Genomic DNA, 25,139 nt, shown 5'->3' with positions numbered 1-25,139 from the left:
CAAAAATTCTAAGGTGTGCTGTTTTATGTTGAGAAAATATACAGCAGTAATAAACCCACTTTACTTAACATTAAAGGTAACGTATGTAAAATAAGGATTTATTAGCTGCAAATAGTGAGTCTAGCATGTTGTTTCTATGTGGCCCCTACTGTTTTGTACAAGAGGTCATTGCTTACAGACATATGATCCACTGTATTAGACAACTTCAATGAATAAATGATTATAACACTAAAAAAAAAATACAAAATAGCTTAAATATCTATTCCATGCCCATATAATCGCGTAGTTTGGTCTCATCAAGATGCCTCTAGCCATACACAATTTCTCTTTCATGTATAAAGCTAGCACAACTTACACAGCCACACGTACGCGTTTTAAGTTTTAAACGTTTGCAGAAAAAAATAACAATTGAGGATATTTTATGTCTGGTGTGAAGTTTAAAAAAGTCAAACTCAAAAGACATTGTTAAATTTGGGGAGATCGACTTGTGAAAAATCGAAAGAAATATAGGTAGGTTATTTTATTTATTGAAATAATACAAGGGACGTAATTATGCGAAACATTGCGCAATCCGTGTGTGGCGCAGAAACTGGTACCTTGGAAAGTGTTTGGGTGTTTTGTAATTCAGGTGTCCGTATGGTTCGTATTTTAACTTAATAAAACCATAATATAAATACTACTACATTGTATTATACTCTTCCTGGATCACTTTAACTCCCTTTGCCACTAGAACAGTCGTTATAACATCTTCCCCTTAAGTTTTAACTATTAAACATCTTTACCCTAACTTCTCAGAAATGTTATGAAACGTAGAAATGAAAACACAGGAACTAATTTAATTTAACAAAGTTGAAGCAAATATTGTCCAGTCATATGAATTCAAATTTTTTCTAATGTTTTATTGAGAATTAGCCAGAAATTTGTATTTGTTCGGTATGGTCCATTGATCATGATATATAACCAGTGTTTAGAACTCTGTGTTCGGTCTGCGATCTGTGGGCATAATCTGGTGATTTCAGCTGTTGCACCAACCACTTTTTTATATTTCATGACTTTTGTTTTGCCCACTCTATATTTCAAAAGATCTATACGTGAGGAACAAATTCGTTTACATTCACCGTTTATTTTTGCAATTCCGTTCCGGTTTTAAGAATACAAACAAAACAAGTACAGAGATATTTCGTTTTTGGATGATGACTCTCCCCAGACACAACAAAGTACAATTATGAATAAGCTTAAATATTTTTCTCCACACTTGTAAGAATTAATATAGGAATTAATTTGATCTTCTGTCGTCAGTGTTTTGAGTTGTCTTTAAAATTTGTAGAGAGAAATACCAATACTCCACGTCTGTAATTAAGGGTTCAAGTGTAACAATCATACGACCATAAAAACCAGATGCCTGGCTAGCAAGGTGCAGCTTTAGAAGGCAGACTCCTTTCTTTTCTAATTGTTTTGGAGGAAGTTTCTCATAAAAACAGTTGGAAAACCATTTAAGAAACAGATTAAAATTCAATGATTAACCTAATTTAAAAATGAAATCTTTTGTAACACTTTAAACTTCGGTGAAATTAACCCGATTTGTTCCTTCCTGCAAACAAAATATGATTTACAAACATTATTTTCTTAAATCAGGTATCTTTCAGTCTTAAATGGACAATTCATCCACAAGAACCACTTTACTGGAAATCGACGGAGAATTTCAACACTTCTGTTTTCTCCAGGTTCCATGTGTCTAAGTTCAGTTTTGTAGTGGTACATACGATACCAAATATCCAAACAAATGTTTCAGGGTCTTTTCTCCAACAATCTACTTTTCAGATTGTGAAGGGAACTTAAATCATCCATCTATTTCCATAATAGAATTTTTCGCAAGTCTCCACTACCTTTGCAAATAATCCACTCCATTGTATGGTGGTGGTGGTGGGCCTGTTAAAGTGATTTTGTTTTTATACTTTTACAAATTTCCTTAGAACAACCTCATTAACTAATATTACTCATTGTTTTTCAGCCATAAAAAGAAAGAGAGAAAGAGAACATAACATATCCTATTGTATATAAAATTTTTACAAAATGGTTGAGGAATTTGTCTCAAAAACTTTAGCACTTCTTGAAGAAGAGCGGAATGCAGAAATACAAGAAAATAGGTATTTATTATTATTATTATTATTATTATTATTATTATTATTGAGTGAGAAAGCGGTGCATGCCTTCAAAGTGACACTGGAATACAAATGTATGAAGCCCAGCATACTCATCATGGCTACTCATCTGATAAGGGTACACCAGGCACAACATGGTGATCTCATATCAAGATGAACAGCATATGACCTTGCAAGGGCTCAATTAGAATTTTCTTCAGGTTGAGCAGCCCAACCCACTCCAAAGGTTTCTAAATAAGGGTTGTTTAAGGATGATGAATGAAACACCCATGTTTCCAGAAGTGAATTATCCAAACCCCTAAAGATTCCTTCTCAACACATATCAAGCCCTTTGTCAGCCGCTCTCCAGCTATCTATTTAAGGCTGTATATGGCTATGGTGTGGCTACACTTAGAATTTGCATCACAAGTCTGCTACCCCTATCTTGCTCAGGTCATTGACCTCCTGGAAACTGTTCAGAGACATGCAACCAAGCGAATACCCTCCATCAGGCATCTACTATACCCTGAACGCCTTGCTTCCCAGGGCATAGATACATTGAAGCTCTGACGTCTGGCAACTGACCTGGTAAACACCCACAAAATTGTGGGTGTGTGTGCAGGCATGGCTGTGTGGTTAAGAATTTGCTTCCCAACCACATTCTTTCTGGTTCAGTATATAGGTTTTTTTTTGCTATGCACAAATCTCATTTTCTATTCTGAAACATTGTTGAGATTATTAAAGTTTGACTTTTTTTTTGTAGTGCCAGTTAGTTACATCATGTAAAATCCATGATAGCTATTTAAAACAAACACATGCTGTGACATTCACTTTTGTTTTAATTCTTGCTATTACTGATCAACTGTCAAAATATTTTGTAGATTTATGACATAATAACTGACACAGTTTCAATGTATTTCAGTGGAATTAACAGATGCAGTGAAATTTGTGTGTGTGTGTTATTTTGATGATGTACAACAAAGCATTTTGGTATTTTCTAGTATGGAGAGATCCTCTTAAGAAATAAGACAAAATATAAATATAATGGTAATTAAGAAGTTCACTTTCCAGTCATATAGTTTTGGGTCCCACTGCATGGCATCTTGGACAAGTGTCTTCTACTTTAAGCTCTGCTCCGACCATAGCCTTGTGAGAGGATTTGGTTGACGGAAACTGAAAGAAGCCCATCATATGTATTTGTGTGTAGCTTTGTTTGTCACCTTGTTTGACATCATATAGTTGTGATTATTACTGTCTTACTAGTAGTGTGTCATTTGTTTCCTGTTTTCCTTGATAACATGTCTGATCTAAGGGGAAATATTAGTTACTTGGCAACATGAAAGGTTTCTAGCTATAGAAAATCTACCTCAACAAATTTCATTTAATTCATGCAAGCATGGAAAAGCAGACACTAAAATGATGATGATGATGTTTATGATCATGAAGATACATTGGTTTGCCATGTAAAAAGCATTGGTGTTTTCCATGTAATAAAGCACTGGTGATGGTGCCCTGTAAAAAGTACCCATTACACTCTGTAAAGTGGTTGGCATTAGGAAGGACATCCAACTGTAGAAACCAAGATAAAACAGACAATGGAATCTGGTGTGACCCCTGGTCATGCCATTTGCTGTCAAACTGTTCAACTCCTGCCAACATGGAAAATGTATTTTAAACGATGAAGATTTGAATCTTTCAAGATATAATCGTTCCAGCTTCAACACAATCTCAGATCAAGTCAGTTACTAAGCAAGAACATCACCCAATGTTATATTATTTCATATTACTTTAAATAATATGAATGATGCAGGTGCAGGCATCACATTATGGTTACAAAGTTCACTTTGCAACAATGTGGTTGCAGGTTCAGTTCCACTGCATGCCTTTTACTATAGCTTTGTACATTAATCTGGCAGACAGAAACTGTGTGGAAGCTCATCACACACGTGTGTGTGTTTGTGTCCCAACTGCCATTGCTTGATAGCCAGTGTTGGTTTGTTTATATCTCCACAACGTAGTGGTTTGACAAAAGAGATTGATAGAGTAAGTACCAGACTTTAAAAAATAAGGGGTTGATTTGATTGACTAAACCCTTGAATGCAGTGAAACAAGTAAAATATAAAATGTTAAAAATATGCAAAGAATGGTAATTAGTTTTAAGAATTTATTTTTCATTTCTTGAAATTATCAGAAAAGGCTATTTTTTTCATTTTTAAATTAGGTTAGGCATTGAATTTTAATCTGTTTCTTAAATGGTTTTCCAGCTATTTTTATGAGAAACTTCCTCCAAAACAATTAGAAAAGAAAGGAGTCTGCCTTCTAAAGCTGCACCTTGCTAGCCAGGCGTCTGGTTTTTATGGTCGTATGATTGTTAAACTTGAACCATGGATGAAGAAAGAACTACCATCTCATTCATTTACACCAGGTAATATTTTACATTTTGAAAATTACACAATGTACATTAATATTGTATTTTTATATGTATTTTTTGTTTTATTATGAAATATAATGAAGACCACATGGTTGGGAACCCTTGCTTCCCAACCATGTAGTCTTGGATTCAGTTCTACTGTACAGCATCTTGGCTAAGTGCCTTCTATTATAGCACTGGGTTGACCAAATTTGATAAATTGAAACTGAAAGAAGCTTGTCATATATGTATATATATGTTTTTGTGTGTGTTTGTGTGTATCCTTGACTTGACAGCACGTGATGGTTGCAAATGAGCATCACCATCATGCAAGCAATGTTGCTTCATTTCCTGTCTTCCATGGTAAAATATTACCTTGCTTGGAAATAGGTGAGGAAATAGGAAAGGTGTCCAGCCATAAAAAATCTTTTTCAACAAATTCCTCCTGACTCATGCAAGCATGGAATTGGATGTTAAACAATGATGTCCCTAGTCCTGAAAAGCTTTTAAAGGTTGATACCTTGCTCCTCTAGATGTAAACACAGCTAAGTAATTAAGAATTCCCTTTGCAACTTTGAAGTCCCAAGGTCAATTCCACTCTGTGATATCTTGGGTAAGTGTTTTCACCATAGACCTGAATAGACTCGAGCCTTAGAAGAGAATTTTGATAGACATAAATTGTATAGAGGCCCATTGGATATACTGTGTCTGTAATTCAAAGGTCCAGCCTTATCACACTGGATCACTCAGATTTTATGACCCTGGGCAGTAGTAGAAGACACTTGTCCCAAGTGCTACGCAATGGGCAGAACTCAAAACCATGTAGATGGGATGCAACACAACCACACTTACACCATATATGTAGAGGTGTGTGTGTTCTTGTCTTGATATATAACAGTTGTAATTGTCACTGTTAGGCATGTGATATCATTTGTTTCCAGCCTTCCTTGTCTTTCATTAAAGTATCAATAAATTATACAGAAATATTTTTTTCAGTTAAAATTTAATTTACATAATGCAATATTATGTTTTTTTAAAAATTTGACTATCACCTTCTAGTGCTATGCTCATGTCTTGAAAGGTTTCCCATAATGTCTCATGATACACATAGAATTATTGATTTCAGTCCCAACTGTTAATAGATAATTGAATTCATTTTATATTTTATAGGTGACATTGTTCAGCTCAGTTTAAATCAGAAAAATGCTGCAGAGTCTGAGAATATTGCAGTTGGTATTGTTTCCAAGACCACTTCTAACAGTATTTCAATAGCATTTGATGAATATAAGGACATAGAGACCATGTCTTCTGATGCTCATTACAAACTTCTCAAAATTGCCAACGATGTGACTTATAAGAGATTAAAAAGGTAAATTCATATTCCATTTTTAAATTTCTATTAACTTCCCTAATTTAGTGTTTTATTTAATGAAAATTAACTTTTAATTAGTATGTAATTATGTTGCTATGATAAAAGAATAATTAAAGAGTTGAATAGTTTGAATTTCATAGTTTATTTGACTTTTACAATTGTTGAGCAAAAACCAATTTTCTTAAAATCTATGTATGGTTTCAAATACATGCATACACACATACATATTCATATATTCACTCATATAATGAGGTAATATTTTACTACTGAATGCTCTTCCTGTTAATAAGTTTTACCCACTTTTCAAGTAAAGGACCTCTTACTTTATGCATTTTCCAAAGTGCAATGTCAACAGATGGTACATTGATAGGAGAAACGGCAACAATTTTACTGTTTGTAAGTCAAAAATTTTGGACAAGCGCAAATGTAAACAATGCACAGACTTGTGCACACATACAAGTGAAGGGTAATGAGCTTCTTTCAGTTTTTGCTTATCAGATGCATTCACGAGGCTTTGATCAACACAAGGCTATTGTGGAACACTTGCTCAAGGTGCTACAGTGTGACTGAACCTGAAACTGCATGCTTCAGAAGCAAGTTTCTTAACCACACAGCCATTCCTGCGCCAGTACTAGGCTGATACGCATTTTTAACTGAGTAGATTAAAATAACAGGAAATGATGTGCCTTTCCCAATGATACAATGTACTACCTGGTTCAGAACCTGAACCTACAACCTTATATTTGTGAGCCCTAGACATTAACCACTAGGCCATGTACAATCACACACTGCATACATGCACACAAACATCCATACAATGGGTTTCCATATTGTTTCTTCACTATTTTGTATGCAGAATTATATTGCTGTATGGTCAGGCATAGTTATTAAAATCATATTATATTAATGTTATCAGTAGATATTTAAAATCTTTTATAAAGAATTTTCTTGTCAATGAATATTTTCAATCAAATTAATTCAATTAAAATTTTTTTCAGTGCTGTAAGTGGATTACATAAAGCAGGAAATGGAAGAGCCAGCGATTTATTGGATATTTTATTTAATCATAAATTCATTTCTTCAGAAAAATGTCATGGTAGGTTGCAATTGTCTTGTATGTTACAACCCTTTGAATTCACAAATATGCTTTAGAGAGTGTGAATATATAGCATCATAGTTCTTTCCTCCTCTCTAATAGCCAGAGCCACCTTAGTGTTCTGTTAGCAGTGAGATCCTTGGTTTTTACTATGGTGGCTTTTAGGCCTTCAAACTCTAAACCATTCTTTCAAGGTTGAGCTTTCAGATTGGTGAATGCAAAGTAGATTGGTTTGTTCTTAGTTAAGAAATTCTCTTGCAGTTTTCTCTCTAAAAATATGACCATATCTTGGTACAGATCCAAACTGCACCATTTTCAAAGATAAATATGTATACATATCTATCCTTTGCAGTTTTCTCTCTAAAAATATGACCATATCTTGGTACAGATCCAAACTGCATCATTTTCAAAGATAAATATGTATACATATCTATCCTATAAATATATTTACAGTTTTTTTTTTTTACCCGGATAACTTGACATTAGGAAGAGCATTCTGACTTCAAGAAAGATATCCAGCTGTAGAAACTATGCTAAAGCAGACACTGGAGCACAACATAGTCCTTTGGCTTGTTGGACCCTGTCAAACTGTTCAACTTGTTAGAGGATGGAAGACTGACATTATCTTCCTCTTCATTATTTATCATCTGTTTACCATGCTGGGTTGGGTTGGATGGTTTGACAGGAGCTGATAAGGCTGGAGGCCACACAAGGCTCCATTGTGTGTTTTGGAATGGTTTGTGCAGCTGGATGCCCTTCCTAATGCCAATCATTTTACAGAGCATACAGAGTGCTCTTTGCATGGTTTCTTGACCATATGATTTTTGATTATATTCATTATATGCCTATAAATTTTGGGAGGCAGAAAAAAATGGTCCTGAAACCTCCCATGTCTCACAATGGATTAACAAATTTCTTTTATAAGCATGTTTCTTTTTCTATTTTAGATTTTACATTTTACAATACAAATCTTGATGAATCTCAGAGAGAAGCTGTGAAATTTGCAATAAATCAAAAGAATATTGCTATAATTCATGGCCCACCTGGTACAGGAAAAACTACCACAGTTATTGAGATTTTGTTGCAAGCTGTCAAGCAGAAACAAAAGGTATATACTTCCCATTATAAAAAAAAAACTTTGCATTCATAAAACTGAGAATTACTATTTATTGGAAAGTAGCATGTTTTGTTGAACTAATTCATTATATGACTGGTATTTATTTTATCAACCTGAAACAGGTACAGGCATGGTAGTGTGGTTAAGAAGTTTGCTTTCCAACTATATGCTTTTCGGTTAAGTTCCACTTTGGGCAAGTGTCTCTACTATAATCCCAGTTAGTCCCAAGTCAGTCAAATAGGACAAATTTATATTATTTTATCTCAGTGCATCTATTGTATATGAAGCTTACAGTCTTGGATTGTCTCCCAGTGATTCCATTATATCTCGTGTGTCCTTAGTTTACATTGAGTACAGCATATGGAATTTATACCTACCCCTTTTCTACATACCAAGGCCATTTCCCTGAGGGTGCTAGAGTCCCGTCTTCTTTCCTACTTATTAAAACCTTCCTATTTGTCAGGCTTGCCTTAAGGCCTCTCAGTTCCAGGTTTAGCTTCCAAGCCTGGAATTTCTTCTCTAATTCTCCTATGAATTTAGCTATAAGAAATAGATTATCAGCATATAGGAGATCTCATGGACAGCTAATCTTAAACTATTCAATGATGGCTTTTCAATGACGAACAGAAGAGATGTAAAGACTGAACCTTAATGCTTTCCTATCTTCACTCTGAATTCATCACTTTACTTACTGAACCCTTGTACAGAGCTTGAACCACCTGCACAAGCCATTTGTCTGTACCTAATTTCCTCAAAACTCACCAAATTACTGAATATGGTGTCCTGTCAAATGCTTTCTTCAAATCAATGAAAGCCAAGAAGAGTTATATAAGACTTGCTGATGTAAATTATTCAGTCACTGTCTAAGTTAGTATTAAAAAAAAAACCTAACTGGAAATGCTCATCATCATTGTTCTTTCGTACTTGCATGAGATGGACAGGTGGGTCATCTGCAACATCTTGCTGATTATGCAGCTAGGAAAGAAACTGAAGCATGTCAGGAGTTATCTCTTTCTGCTTGCTGAAATGATTCAAATAGCAGTTTTTGTGCTAATGTCTTTTCTTCATCACATAATTCAGTCATTTGGTTTTATGAAGATGTGAAGGGACAGACTGTGTTGTCATACGTGACAACATTTCCCACGGCTCCCAACTTCCATAGGGTGCAAATGCAAACAAACACACATACATACATATATACATAAATGCACCCCTCACACACACACACGCGCATGCAAAAGGTTTCCTTGCACTTTCCATCTACTAAATTCTATTCACAAGATATTGGTCAACCTGATGTTACACTAGAAGACAGTTACTCAAGATGCCACAGTCTAGGATTGAACCTGCGATCACATGATTGCAAAGCTAACTTCATAATATAAGGCGGTGATCTGGCAGAAATGTTAGCATGCTGGGCGAAATGCTTATTGGTATTTCGTCTGTCTCTACGTTCTGAGTTCAAATTCTGCCAAGGTCGACCTTGCCTTTCATCCTTTCGGGGTCGATAAATTAAGTACCAGATACGTGCTGGGGTCGATGTAATCGACTTGATCCCTTTGTCTGTCCTTGTTTGTCCCCTTTATGTTTAGCCCCTTCTGGGCAATAAAAAAAGAAAGAAAAAACTAACTTCATAATCACACAGTGATGTCTGCATCCATACTTTTTTTTTTCTAGGTTCTTGTGTGTGCACCATCAAATATTGCTGTGGATAATCTTGTGGACAGATTAGCCCAGCTGAAACAGAATATTCTTCGTATTGGTCATCCAGCTCGTCAATTGCCGCATCTACAAAAATATTGTTTAGATGCAATTCTTTCATCGAGTGATGGTGGAAAGCTAATCATGGATGTCAAGAAGGATTTGGATAAAGCTTATGTAAGTTTACTAGACAGGTTGCGGATTCATCTGTATATCTATTACTAACCGTGTGTCTATCTACCTGAAAAATACCCACTCACCTATCCACCTACCTACATACATACATGCATACAAATATATGTGATGTTATACATTTTCATGTTTCCTCTGCAACTATAGCTTATTTCAGATTGTGCTTGCTGAGACCCCCCTCGGTCATGACTGACCATGGGATTGCACCAAGGAAGTTACTCTCCCAGGCACAAGTCTGGGCAAGGTTGTTTATGGAAGACCAGCAGTCGCCCATGCATACCGGTCTCCCCACTCCATGCCACCAGTGTTATACAAAGGAAAGGCAAAGGCCAATACAGCTTGGCACCAGTGACGTTGCAACTCATTTTTACAGCTGAGTGAACTGGAGCAATATGTCATAAAGTGTCTTGCTCAAGAACACAACACGCAGCCCGGTCCAGGATTCGAACTTACAACCTCGCGATTGTAAGCTCGATGCTCTAACCACTGAGCTATACGCCTTCACTGATTGTGCTTACTAAAGGTTTTTTCTTATAACATTAGTTAGTATAACTATAGTTAGTCTTTTAAGAGACTGTCTAACCTTAACAACACAGATTCCATGCTTTAACAATGATGATGAATATTATATTTTCATCATCGTCATCATTATTCAATTGGTTTGATTTTAAATGAATAACAATAAACATCTTGGTTATTGACAGTGTAGCAGCAAATATAAGAAAAATGTTATAATGTTAGAGCTTGTACGTTAAGACGAATGACAAAAGATATGGCTTTTTGTCAATTTTGTAGTCTCACTGTTAAATAAAAGATAAAATAAAGACATGCAAAAATAACAATGATATATAGTCAAATACATCTTTTTTTTTTTAGAGTCAATTGTTGAAATCAAATAAAAATGGTGAAAAATATAAATATAGAGAAGAGATAAAGGTGTTGCGAAAAGAACTTCGTCAAAGAACATTACAGAGTAGCACTGAAATCCTAAAGCGTGCTGACATTATCCTCTCCACCTTAACAAGTGCATCTGATGATGGATCTCTTAAAGAATTGAAATATAATTATTTTGACATGGTTGTCATTGATGAATGTTCACAGGTAATACTCTTTATTAATTATTAAACAATGTTTCATATTGTCATCTTTTTTTTTAAAGTATCCATCATTTATAGTTTGGATATACAATCTAGATATTCAAATAGGATGCTATGTTTATTGTGCAACATATTTAATTATTCATTCACGTGCTTTATGTCCATTTTACCATGCTGGCATGGGTTAGGTGAATATATTTGTGAGGCATTATTTTACAGCCAGATGCCCTTTCCTGTCACTAACCTTATCTGATTTTCAAGTATGAGATCTCTTATACCACATGCCTGCATGATTTTCTGAAAAGTGCTGATGCAAATATAAAACACACATGCAATCATGCACAGACACGTATGTATTATTATACAATGGGTTTCTTTCAGTTTCTGTCTTCCAAATTCATTCACAAGGTTTAGTCAGCTCAGGGTTATAGTAGAAAAAACTTACTAATGTGTTGTGCAGTGAGATTGAACCCAAAACTCAATCACATAGCCATCATCATCATTATCATTCAATGTGCACTTTTCCATGTTTATATGGTCAGACAGAATTTGTTGAGGCAGATTTTCTATGGCCTGATGCCCCTCTTAGGGTGGTGAATAATTGACCTGAGAGAGAGAGAGAGAGAAGCTGACAAAATGCTTTGTTATTTCATTTCACTTCATTTCCTTAACCCCTTGACAATGGTTGACGCAAATATGCGATCACAGTTTTGCTTGCCTACCCGTGGTTAACGTAAATATACGATGTAGAGCTGCCCTACATCTATCACAGACTTTTTAGCGGCTGACGTATGTTTACATTTGCTATCATGTACTTTATCTCTTGAGGTGCGCGCGCTCGCCCTCCTGTGCATTATCTTAGCTATTTTAGGTTACGTTCAAGTCATGAGACTAGCAGTAGACCATGCGGATACTTTACATGCATAATACTGTGTTTTGAGTTGTACCACAATCAAGTTATTTTTTTAACTTGAGCAGAATAACTCATGCATATCATATTATGACAAATAGCTTCACATAGTCCGTTTTCATAAACCGGTAGACGTAAATGTACGATGCTATGTTATTGTAACGGTGAATATAAATAGAAGCGAGCTCATTGGCACTTGTGTGTTTGTGTGGCCTTATTAGATAAAAAAAAACTGGAGCAGTGTCTCACATGCTTTGGGTAATACCGGCATCAAGGGATTAAGTTGGAGCTTGAATCCTTTTTTGGTCAGCATTCTCTGTCATCATTCTGAGGTCAATGAATCAGAACCTGGTAAATAATGGATTTGATTTAATCAAATTTCTCCCCAATTTTTCACTTTGTGCCAACTGTATGACTATTGTTGCGGAGACTCTGCATTGTTGTGGAGGAACTGTGTTGTTGAGGAACTATGTTGTAGAAGTACCATGTTAAAGAGGCATTATGTTGTTGAAGAAGATTAATATTGTTATAGAGGAGCTGTATTATTGTAGAGGCAATAAGTTGCTATAGAAACATTATAGTATTTATGCTTGTTATTCTGACTTGAGGTTTCAACTTAACCTCCTTCAACCATGTTTCTCACATGGTCAGCTGTATGTTGGATGTTCCAGAGTTGACATTCTCAGTGATAAACATGGCAAGACAGGAAACAGAGTATATGAAGAAGCACTTATATGAATAATATGTGCATGTAATGTACAGAAGTGTAAAACCATTGAGTGTTAAAAGTAAGTATTACTTTCTGAGAAATACACTAATCTTACACGACAAGCAAAGGGTACTGTGCTAAGGCTATGAGTTTATAACCCAAGTGAAACCTGGTCCTTCTGCTTGTAACATATTATAGATAATGAAGGCAGTCATAAACAATTATTTCTTTTGTCACTCAGAATCTCTTTTTCTTCTTAGAAGGATTTGATTTAAGAAAGTCTACCTTCATTTTCTATGCTTCAGTAGATTCCTCACACTTTGCAAACTTGGATGAAAGTGTTGTTGTTACTCTTGACATCAGCAAAGCTTTCGACTGTATCTAGTGCTGAGTTCAAATTCTATTGAGGTCTACTTCATCTTTTATCCTTTCAGGTTGTGGATTCGCAGACTAGTGAAGGTATCAGACCAGATGCTTTGTGATATCTGTTCCAGCACTTTGCATTCTGAATTCAAATCACACCATAGCCTATCTGTTGCCCAGTTTAACACCACTACCTGGCACCTTTGGTGTCTTTAGTGAAGGCCACTCTGTTGCAAGAATTCAGGCCTGGTTACTGGTTTGAGGATATCTCTTTGTCCTTCTCTTCCACCAGTCTTGGAGGCCCTGTAGCAGGTCATGAGCAATGCTTTCCTTCCTGACTGAAAGTTAAAGAAAAAGAAGAAAAAGTTCTTTGTTGTTTTATGTCTAAGAATCAATATTATAAGGATTTGTTAAAATCCTTTTGATATTTTAATTTAATTCAAATCTTAAAATTTTATAAAAATATTTTTTCTATGTTTTTAGGCAACTGAAGCTGCCTGTTGGATACCAATTCCTCGAGCTCCTAAATGTGTTTTGGCTGGAGATCACTGCCAGCTTCCACCAACTATTATATCAAAGGAGTATGTATTTTCACATTTTACATTTTAATTTTTTTCTGTAAGATGGTGGTGATGGAAATAGGGATGTCTTGACCATTATATTCATATTCCTCCTCTCAGTCAAATTTGCTTTGAATAGTCACAGACAACATTGAATAGAGTGGGCTCTAGTCTTGTTAAGAACATGAGTACCTCTCTAGTGCTGGTGGTATGATAAAGTGCACCCAGTACACTCTGTAAAGTGATTGGCAATTAGAAGGACATCCAGTTGTAGAAAGATGCCTACAATGGAACATGAGAGTGAGGCACAACTCCCATCTTCTCTAGTTGGGTAGTAACATTGCATAAGAACAGACTTGAACTGTGGCAACCTTTTCAACCCATGCCAGCATAGAAAAGCAGATATAATGATGACAGTGACGTTGATGTTATATAAATTTGTGAAAATTGTGTCACTGCCCTTACAATCTGGCTTGGAATAATAATTATAAATATGGGAACGCATGAACACTGCTGGGTTTCAAATCTACTGAGGGAGAAACTTCTGGTTTGCTGGGGTCAAAGGGCAGAACTGAATGCATGTCTAGAACAGAAGGTCACACTTTGACTTAACCTCTTCTGAGAGTTACAGAATGTGAGCTCAGCAACTAAGGCAGAAATAATTTCGTGTGATGTTGGTGTATTAATAGAATGGATATGGAGAATTGTGTTTTGAAAGGGCAGCTTTTCATTATGTTTCATTTATATATCTAAATACTGTATGTAGGAATCAGCAATTTGTATTGATGCATTCTCACAAACAGAGATTCCTTGAGGATACAGAGAGTCTGAGGGACAATGAATCAAGTGTTTTTAGAGTATGGCAATCCAGCTTGAGAAATTGTCATTTCTTATACAAAAATTTAGTAGATGTCCCTAGCACTAAAGTTGTATGAGATTACATGCTAGGGCAATTTCACTTCATTAAGCTTCAATTTGGTATTTGGTTCTTTGTTTCTAATTGTTTTCTATTCTGTATTTGAAGGGCAGCTAGTGCAGGTTTAGAGATAACACTGATGGAAAGAGTCTTGAAGGAATATGGAAATCAAGTGAAGAAAATGCTAGCCACTCAGTACCGAATGCATCAGCATATTATGGAATGGTCATCAAAACAGCTGTATGACAATGAACTCATTGCAGATTCTTCTGTTAAAAATCATCTTCTAAAGTAAGGATTTATGATATTGTTTGAAGAATATCTGTTCTTATTATAGATATCTAGTAACATTTATTTTAGTAAGAACCACTGTTAGTATATTAATGAAATTTGAATTTCTTTTTAAAATGCTTTTATGGTTTCAATGATGTTACTGTATATTATATTAATTATTATACATGGTAAGAAAAGGGTTAAAACATTTTCATAAATTTTCTTAGGGATCTGGAAAGAATAGAAGAAAATGAACTTACCACAGAACCACTAATATTGATTGACACTGCTGGTTGTAATCTGCCCGAACTGGAAGTTCCAGAAGAAATATCAAAGGGCAATGAAGGTTTGCATAATTTTTCTTTTCTTTTCTTTTTCTTTAATTTGTTATAATTTGATGTAAGGAAGTAATTAGATTCTAGCAAGTTGTCTGCAATGTTACCACCACCACCACCACTACCACCATCATCATCATCATTTCAACACCTTTTCCATGCTGACATGGGTCTGACAGAATTTGTTGGAACAGATTTTCTACAGGCGGATGCCCTTCCTGTCACTTACACTCACCTGTTTCCAAGCAAGCTAATGTTTCCCCATGGTTGGACATGTTTTCATGGAAGACTGGAAATAAAGGATACCACTTACATGCTGCTGATGCTTGTTTACAACTATCATGTGATGTTGAGACAAAGAGACATGATCAAACACACTCACAATAGGCTTGTTTCAGTTTCCATCTTCCAAATCCACTTATAAGGCTTTGGCCTGCACAGCACTGTTGTAGAAAACAGTTGGTACCTCTGAGAGGAACTGAACCTGAAACCATATAGTTGGGAAGTGAATCCCTACACTACACAGCCATGTTTATGCCTACGTATCTAATGATGTAATACATATATACGACGGGCTTCTTTCAGTTTCTGTCTACCAAATCCACTCACAAGGCTTTGGTCGGTCCGAAGCTATAGTAGAAGACACTTGCCCAATGTGCCACGCAGTGGAACTGAACCCGGAACCATATGGTTGATAAGCAAACTACTTACCACAAAGCCACTCCTAAGGAATTTTTAAACATCAAATGGCCTTGAGGGTCCATCCAAATTAAATAGGAATCAAAGGGGTCCATAGGCAAAAAATGGTTGAGAACCACTGTTCTTTGTGATTCTTGAAAGATTATATTTGTATTCTTACTATACAAAGTAATTAATTCAAAATGAATTGTACACTTTGCAATATATTCCTTACATCAGTTACATGTATGTTTATTTTTGTACCATTCATTTTGAATGATGCTGTATTTAAAATTTTTTTTCCATCTACAGGGGAGGCTGAAATTGTTAATTACCATGTAAGGAAGCTTATATCTAGTGGTCTTTCAGTTGAAGAAATTGCAGTTATTGCACCATACAACCTCCAGGTATTACTTAGAATCCTACATTTGTCTTAAGATGTACATGTTTTTATATTTTTATTTCTTTTTGCATTTTTTGCTGTTATTACATACCTCAAAAAGGTCATGGATTTGCAGAATTGTTAAAGCAGGAACAAAATGTTTTATGGTTTGTAGCAATGGTTCTTTATGTTCTGAGTTCAGTTCCTGCCAAATCAACTTTGTTTTGTGTCCTTCTGGAGTCAGTAAAATAAAGTATCAGTAAAGTGTAAGGGCAATTCTATTCAACACTTTTCCCCTTATTTTTGAACTTGTGCTTATTTTGTAATTATTGTTGTTCTTGTTATTATATTTGCAAGATATATTTCAACTGTGTGTGTGTATGTATGTGTATGTATATATATATATATAAATTTTCAGAATGAGATAAAAATCCAAAGCTGTGAAAGATTTTAGAACATTTATAAATAGAAGGTCTTACAGCTGTTTCCGGGATATTTTATACATCCCTTCATTGGAGACGGTGTGAGAAAATGGTTAAGCAATAGATATGAAATAGAGAGTGAAGTGGAGGAATGAAAATAGACATGAGATATGCAGGGATATTGCATCAGTAGATTCATTATTTAGGCGGAATCTTATATGTATACCATTCTGCCTAAATAATGGATCTACAGATGCAATATCTCTGCATATCTCACGTCTATTTTCATTCCTCCACTTCACTCTCTATTTCATATCTATTGCTTAACCATTTTCTCACACCTTCTCCGATGAAGGGATATATAAAAGTATCCTCGAAAAGCTGCAAGATCTATTTATAAATGTTCTAAAATCTTCCACAGCCTTGGATTTTTATTCCATTCTGAAAATTTTTTGATATATACACATGCTGATATATGACCTACGTTAGACTCCTCATTCGTGTAATCACCGAACCTGGAGCTTAACTATAGTCTGTCCATAGCACTTACTCAGCATTACTTGACACCTTTGGGTCTTATTGACACCATAACCTCTCTCTCTCTCTCTCTCTCTCTATATATATATATATACACACACACACACATATATACATACACACACACAAACAGTGTAAGCTATTAGTTATCACTGTGCAGAATATCATTATAACTGGTGTTTAATGTTATCAGCTGGTTATCATTATTAAAAAAAGTACTGTTCCAAAGTTATTACAATATAATGAACAATTTCCACCTTAAACATATGCATACATATAATATACTCTCTAATAATAAATGCAAAATTCTCTTTGTCCATCTGAGACCCCTGTATCTCAGTCTACATTTGCTCTTCATAGACATATTATACCATTTTGGAATCAGAATGGTCCCATGATTGAAAAATCTATCCAGCATTGGGATCAGATCTAGATGAGGATTTATTATATTCTAACAGTTGAAAATTCAAATTTTAAAAGAACTCCAAAAATTCATGAACTTAAAAGTTTTTCATTTAAACTGAATTTAAAGTAATACCATATTAGTAGGGTACCAATAAATGCTTTATTATTATTATTGCTCCCTTTAGTTTTGGGCTGCAGGCCCAATTAGCCCTTCACAGGAGCTAGCTTCAAAGTCCACATGGAGTGCAGTTCTTAAGCTAAATATATATATATTTTGTAGGTTGAATTACTGCGACTGAAATTGAGTTCAGATTATCCAAAATTGGAAATAAAGTCAGTTGATGGTTTCCAAGGCCGAGAGAAAGAAGCTGTTGTTATTTCCTTGGTGAGGTCAAATGAAAAAGGTGAGCAAACTTTTCAAATTCCCTTTCACCTTCTTCTAAAAGCAAAATAAAACATACAGTAATAAATATAAATTTATGAATTATTATCTCAAAAACATCTGGTATCTATTTTGAAAACCTTATGATTTTAATAATTATTTGCAATAATTTTAGAAGTGTATAAAATGTATATCTGTGTATCATACTTAATGTATAATACTTCCGGTGTCAGTCCCGCTGTTTGACTCCTTGGACAAGTGTCTTCTACTACCATGCAAGTGGGTTTTGTAGATGGAACTGAAAGAAGCCTGTTGTATATGTGTGTGTGCATGTGTTTGTTCCCCACTACCACTTGACAACTGGTGCTGGTGTGTTTACACCCCTGTAACTTAGTGGTTTGGCAAAAGGGACTGTTAGAATACATACCAGGCATTACAAAAAATGTGTTGGGTCGATTCAACTAAAAATTTTCAAGGTGGTGCCCCAGCATGGCCACAGTCTAATAAACTGAAACAAGTAAAAGATACACTGTTGGTAGGCCAGTGACTGCAGTATTTATCCTGAGATAACATCTCTTATAGTCATGCTGTGTTGAAAACAATAAATATCAGGAGACATCTCAGCAGTGGTCAGTGAGAATATCAGAGTCAGTATATCTTTTTTGGATCTTTTCAATGATACATACTTGTAGTCAGTCCACATTCTTAGACTTTCTCATATTTAATGTATTCAACTATGAATAAAACATTCTCTGATGTTTCTAGTGGTCACTTGGTCCTTTGGAAAGACCGAAATGCATCTTGCATTCTTGCTGACCACTGCTGAGATGATTTCCCATCTGATGATATTTGTGTTTTTAATATAGCACATCCATAATAAATACTGTGGTAATTGACCTATTAATTGTGTATATATGTTATGTATGATTCATTAGATTGTTATTTTAATAGTGCTTCAGTTGCATATACCATATTTGTATGATTATGTAAGAATTTAAATATATTCATAAAAATGTTTTCCATTTTTATTTTCTAGGAGATGTTGGTTTTCTATCGGAAAGCAGACGTATAAATGTAGCTGTAACAAGAGCCCGCCGTCACTTAACTGTTGTTTGTGATAGTGAAACTATGAGACACGACAAATTTCTCTCTTCGTTAATGGATCATTTCTTCGATAAAGGATTTGTTTATTCAGCTAATCAGTATTTAAATGGTTTGTATTCATGCAAATAATGACATTATCATTGCTCATCAGTGTTTACTTTCTCATGCTTGCATAGATTAGACAGAATTTGTTGAGGTAGATTTTCTACAGCCATCTGTCCTTATTTCCAAGCGAGGTAATATTTCCCCTTGGCTGGACATATTTTCACAGAAGACTAGAAATGAACAACACCACTTGTGTAACAGTAATGCTTGTTTACAATTATCATGTGGTGTCATGACTAGGAGACATAAACTCTCTCTCTCTCACACACACACACACACCAGGGATACTCAGTTGGACTGAACCTGAAATCACATGGTTAGGAAGTGTACCTCTTCACCACACAGCCATGCCTATGCCTACATATCTAAGGTTATATGTTCCATATTAGTTATATCTACATGTTTATTAGCTTAGGACATGTTGATGGTGCCTTAATAACCACATAGAATATTTCCCCCATTCATTTTAGTCCTTCATCATCCCACTTCTAAAGTATAAGATTATTTTATCAAACTGAACCTCACTACTTCTTCCCATACAGTCATCACTACTAATGTATTATTATTTTCATTTTTTTTTTCATTTCTTAAATATCCATTCATATTATACATGTTTTTCTTACCAATGGTTGGTCCTTTTTCAAACAATGATAGCCATCTATGAAATACTAGCTATGTAAACCAGAATGGATTTTTAATTTAGTAAGACATCTGTCTAGTTCTGTTGTTATCATAGATACTCTTGTTTAATCTGTCTGTGGTTTTACGATAGGAAGAGTGACCAGTCATAACAATCCTAGCCAAATCAAACATGATGACTTAGAATTTATGTATTGACATTATCTAAGTTAATATGACCAACATATTCTAAACCTTTGCACATGAAATGTGGTGTCAAGCAGAATGATACATGGTGTGAACATCAAACAGTATCTTATATGGCAACTATTTATTATTCATAGACATTGTAACTGCTTTGGCAAGGCTTTGAAATCAATAAAACACAAATAAAAACAGAAATTGAAAAATGTGTTATTTTAAAATGAATTGAAAATATGCACCTTCAAATATGTTCCGCTCTGATTATTCCAAAATGTGAGCAGACATGTAGCTCCTCAACAACAAGAAACCTGTTTTGTTGTGGCCCCTTCATTCATAATTGAAGTTCTCATTTCCAAGCACGAAGCTGCCTCCCTCTCTTCAATCAAAAGAGATCTTTGGCTTGTAAGCTGCATGACAACTTCACTAGTGCTAGTGACACAAAAAAGTATTCAGTACATTCTGTAAAGTGGTTGGCTTTAGAAAGAGCATCCAGCTGTAGAAACAATACTAGAACAGATATTGGAGTGTTATTCAGTCTTTGAATGTTGGATCCTGTCAAACTGTCTAATCTATGCATGGGAGGTGGATGTTAAAAAATGGTGATAATAATAAGAATAGTGATTAGTGATCTTCTCTTGTGAGTAGAATAACAAATAAATGTACTGTACGCATTGTCATCATTGAACATTGTTTAATAATTAGTTCCATAATTACGAAAGAAAATTTTATTTTCATTATTTATTGTATGTAGTCTAAAGAATCCTAAGTTGAAATTATTAGTTACTCAATTCTTTAGTTTATATTTTAATGTCTAAAATTACTCATTAAAATATCAACAATTAACTATCTTAAGCATCTTTCTAGGTTCTTTTTCTTTTCTCTCTTAAACTAATTTTTAATTAATATGAACTGTAATTTTTAAAATTTTGTTTTAAACAGATGATATTGTAGACCGGTCATCCTTAAGAAAATTGGAAATGATGAATGGCATTGAAATTGGTAAAAATGCTAACAGAAAAAAACCCAAACCATGTGATGAAAAACAAAAGTATTGTATATATTTTAAACTTCTGTGAAATTTTCTTGTAATTCTATATTTTGGAGTGACCCATGTTTTTTTTTTTTTTTATTATAAACTTGACTGTAGTTTGTCTCAGATTTTGGTTTGAAAACAAAAAACATTAGTCTAATCCTTCATTTCCCCTTTTCTTCAAATATAAAAATCATAATCACTTCCATATTTTAAATAATTAAATATTGTGTGTTTGAAGTAAGTTTATAATTTTAAACCCTTTAGTGTTCAGATTATTCTGTTGACTGTTATGCTTATTTGTTCACATTGTTTTGGATTATTCATTATCTTATTGCTTTGAGATTTCAATGGTGTGCTTGCTTATTTTTAGTATGGCATCGTATGTAAGGCGTGACAGGCCGAATATGATCAGTTTGAACATAAAACAGGCCGGATATGGCCGATTTAAACACTAAAGGGTTAAACAATACATCTGAAATAGGGTTAGACAAACTTGAAGCAGACCTAGAGTAGAGAAAGTATGTCATTGACAAAGGTGCAAGTCACAAAAGTTAGCTAACTGACTGCTTGGCAAAATGATTAATCAAACACTTGATTAATTAATTGGATAATAATAATAGGAAGTGCTTATTTCTAATTGTGGAAGAAACATATGGAAAGGGTAGACCCAGGAGACGAAGTGGTGAGAAAAGACCTTCAAACTTTGGGCCTCACAGAGGAGATGACAAGAGACAGACTTCTGGTGATTCACTGTGCATAATAAGACATGTCAAGCTCCTTTTTGGTACTGGAGGCAAACTCATACACACATGCACAGACATATACATATACACATCTCTTTATCTATCTGTATGTATACATATATAAATACAGTAGTGTGCCAGGTATCCTTTGAAGGCAGCGAGCTGGCAGAAACGTTTGCACACCGGGCAAAATGCTTAGTGGTATTTCGTCTGCCGCTACGTTCTGAGTTCAACTTTACCTTTCATCCTTTCGGGGTCGATTAAATAAGTACCAGTTACACACTGGGGTCAATATAATCGACTTAATCCGTTTGTCTGTCCTTGTTTGTCCCCTCTGTGTGTAGCCCCTTGTGGGTAGTAAAGAAATAGGTATCCTATGATGGATACCTCTTATGTGTTTAAATATACACTGTATTTATATGAATAATATATAGTATATTGACTAATTTTTCTACACGCTAGGCCACTGGTAGTAAAAATTTCTAAATTTTTTCCTACCCTGTTATTATTAATGTATGTATACACATATAGATAAAGAGAGAGGATGCAATTTATTAATTGAATTCAATTGAAATACAAACTTTCCCTCTCCTCATACACAAAATCAGAAATATGCTTACACATAGACAGAGGTGGGGAGAACAAGAGAAACATTAAAATGCTTGGTATCAAATAAGTCAACATTGAATCAGTGACGTCAGATAGGTGGTGTCAACATAGCTGTACCAAAACATCTCATGTCCACTCCACTGATTCCTTTGCTGTTAGTGACCCAGGAGAGTTTGTGTCTTTGTTCCTTGTCTGTGAGGATTGTGGTTCATCTGCTCATTAGTTTGGATTACAGTTCTTACTTTTTATTATTTCAGCAAAATGTCTAAAGCCGACAAGGATGCGAAACGACATAATGAACTGCATAAAACTCTCACAGATTTCTCAAAAAACTCTGAGGAAACTGTGAAAATTTTCCCATCTACACTGAATTCTTTTGAAAGAATGCTGGTGCATGAAGTAAGGAAAAATATTTCAAGTTTTTCTTGTTTTTTTTTTTATTGATGTTTTTGAAAAACAGTTTGTGTTAAAACATATTGCATTTTAGTAGTGTCATTTTTGTTATTTGAAACACTATTTTTGTATTTCATTGAATCAATCTTGTTATGAATCTATAACATAGGAATCAATACAGTTCATTTGTGAATTTGATGACAAACCAACGCTCATTTTATACTTTTTTAAAGTATAAAATCTGTAAAAGAAACTGTGAAACTAATATTACCAAAATGCAAGAATATTATCTATATTAGATTTATCAAAATAAATTTATTTTTAGAATAATTATATATATATAAGCTTATTCTAAAATTAAATTCTTTTTGTTGTTATTTTTTTCAGATAGCCAACAAATTGGGTTTGATACATATCAGTGAAGGAGAAGGCAAGGACAGACAAATAGTTGTTAAAAAATCAAATAATGAGCAAGTAATTAGCCATAGTGATACACTTGAAAATGATTCTTCCAAAGACTTGGTTGATAATGAACCTATAGATAACGAACTTGTAGACAGCTGTACAGGAATGTCTACTGTTTCTTCCTCTAACTGTGATGATAATACAACAACAAACCAGGCAATGTCTATTGATTCAACAACAAACCAGGCAATGTCTATTGATTCAACAACAAACCAAGCAATATCTATTGATTCAAGTGAGTTGTTGGATGAATCACTACTTATGAAAGAAAAACAGAATAAAAAAACAAAGAAAGTAAAGAAACAAAATAAATCAGTGCCGGTTTTTGATTTTGATAAACCTGCAGAGGACACTGAAACATGTTCTTACTGTTCACGGCAAATTTTAAAAAGCAATTATGACTTGCATATCCTTCATTGTTCCAAGAGTAAAAAACCTAACACTAAGACTTCTAAACCAACACAAATGCCCAAAGTCAAAGCCAAATCTGATAAGATGACAAAGGCTCTAAACAGTGTCGATCCAGATGACTTTGATGCTTTAATATCAGCAGCTATGGAAGTAAATAATAAATGCAGTTTCCCTAAATGTAAAGAAAAGACCCATGTACTGCGTATACACTGTGAATTTTGCAGGCTTCATTATTGTATATCTCACAGCATGCCAGAAATTCACGGTTGTGGAGCTGAGATAAAAGCTCAAGCTCGTAAAATAATCTCTCGTGATGGTGTCATATATAGCGGAAGTGGTGTTCCTAGCAAATTACCAAATGCAGTTAAAAGTGCTCGTCTTCAAAGTAAGTTAGATAAGAGGTTGACAGAAATGTCAGACCAACGTAAACAAAAACAGAAGAAAAGCTAATTAATTTATTTAATTATAGGGAAATTGTTGCTTTCTTGGTATTCAACATCTAATGCTGGTTTATTAATATGCAGCAGTTTCTTGGGAAAAAAAAACAAAAAAATGTTTCATTTTGTCAATACATTGATGAAGTTTGTTAATAAAAATATAACTTTTGACTTTGGATAAATTATCAAGTTTTTCAATATAAAACTTATTTTAACTTATTTTGGGGGAGTAAGCATAAAATAGCGACTGAATTGATTATTTAAAATGCTTTGAATAAAAAATATTTTGTTGAAAGATAAAAGGCAATAAAATTTGCACTGTATATGAAATAAAATTAAGCTATCATATTTTGCATATAAAACTTTTGTGTTTATGTTCCACATGGCTATGTAGCTAAGTTTGCTTCCCAACCACATACATGATATCAGGTTCAGTCTCACTGCATAGTGCCTTGAGCAAGTATCTTCTACTATAACCCTGGGCAGCGAGCTGGTAGACACGTTAGGGCGCCGGGCGAAATGCTTAGTGGTATTTTGTTTGTCGTTACGTTCTGAGTTCAAATTCCGCCAAGGTCGACTTTGCCTTTCATCCTTTCGGGGTCGATAAATAAAGTACCAGTTTCACACTGGGGTCGATCTAATCGACTTAATCCCTTTGTCTGTCCTTGTTTGTCCCCTCTATGTTTAGCCCTTTGTGGGCAATAAAGAAATATATAACCCTGGGCTGACAAAAGCCTTGCAACTGGATTTTGGCAGATGGAAACTGAGGAAAGCCTGTTGTGTACGTGTGTGTTTGTGTGAGTGTTAGCATGTATATCTTTGTGTCTCATTGTCATTTTGGGAAAGTTATTGCCTAAATCAGTCTGAGTAGCATAAAAATGTTTCATGATGCATCTAAACGATTTGAATTGATCAAACAGAACAATAAAAGAATTATATCCTGCAATCACCAGACACATTTGTCCAATACCAAGCAACCAAGTAGGAGGTTGGTCTGGGATTTTTTGAAGAAATTTGTC

General features: G+C 34.6%; 1 protein-coding gene across 4 annotated transcripts; it reads left to right on the top strand.

Moving 5' to 3' along the window:
- Positions 1-24,218, top strand: LOC115218508 (DNA-binding protein SMUBP-2). Of its 4 annotated transcripts, XM_036508398.1 has the most exons (18): positions 567-639; positions 2,012-2,147; positions 4,406-4,566; positions 5,722-5,920; positions 6,922-7,019; positions 7,967-8,127; positions 9,814-10,014; positions 10,906-11,130; positions 13,592-13,689; positions 14,693-14,875; positions 15,085-15,203; positions 16,183-16,277; positions 17,897-18,020; positions 19,035-19,211; positions 20,969-21,077; positions 22,672-22,813; positions 23,195-23,409; positions 23,470-24,218. In XM_036508398.1, exons 2-18 carry the CDS (start codon positions 2,074-2,076, stop codon positions 24,131-24,133), a joined length of 3,045 nt encoding a protein of 1,014 aa, XP_036364291.1. In that variant the 5' UTR covers positions 567-639; positions 2,012-2,073; the 3' UTR covers positions 24,134-24,218. The 4 variants fall into 4 exon arrangements, with proteins under 4 accessions (XP_036364289.1, XP_036364291.1, XP_029644227.1 ...); XM_036508396.1 differs by lacking the exon at positions 567-639 and adding an exon at positions 1-114 and having other exon boundaries at positions 23,195-24,218; XM_029788367.2 differs by having other exon boundaries at positions 23,195-24,218.
- The last annotated feature ends 921 nt before the right edge of the window (positions 24,219-25,139 follow it).

Source organism: Octopus sinensis, linkage group LG13, assembly GCF_006345805.1.
Source record: "Octopus sinensis linkage group LG13, ASM634580v1, whole genome shotgun sequence".
NCBI classification, from domain to species: Eukaryota; Metazoa; Mollusca; class Cephalopoda; order Octopoda; family Octopodidae; genus Octopus; species Octopus sinensis.
This window is presented reverse-complemented; position numbering and strand designations above follow the sequence as displayed.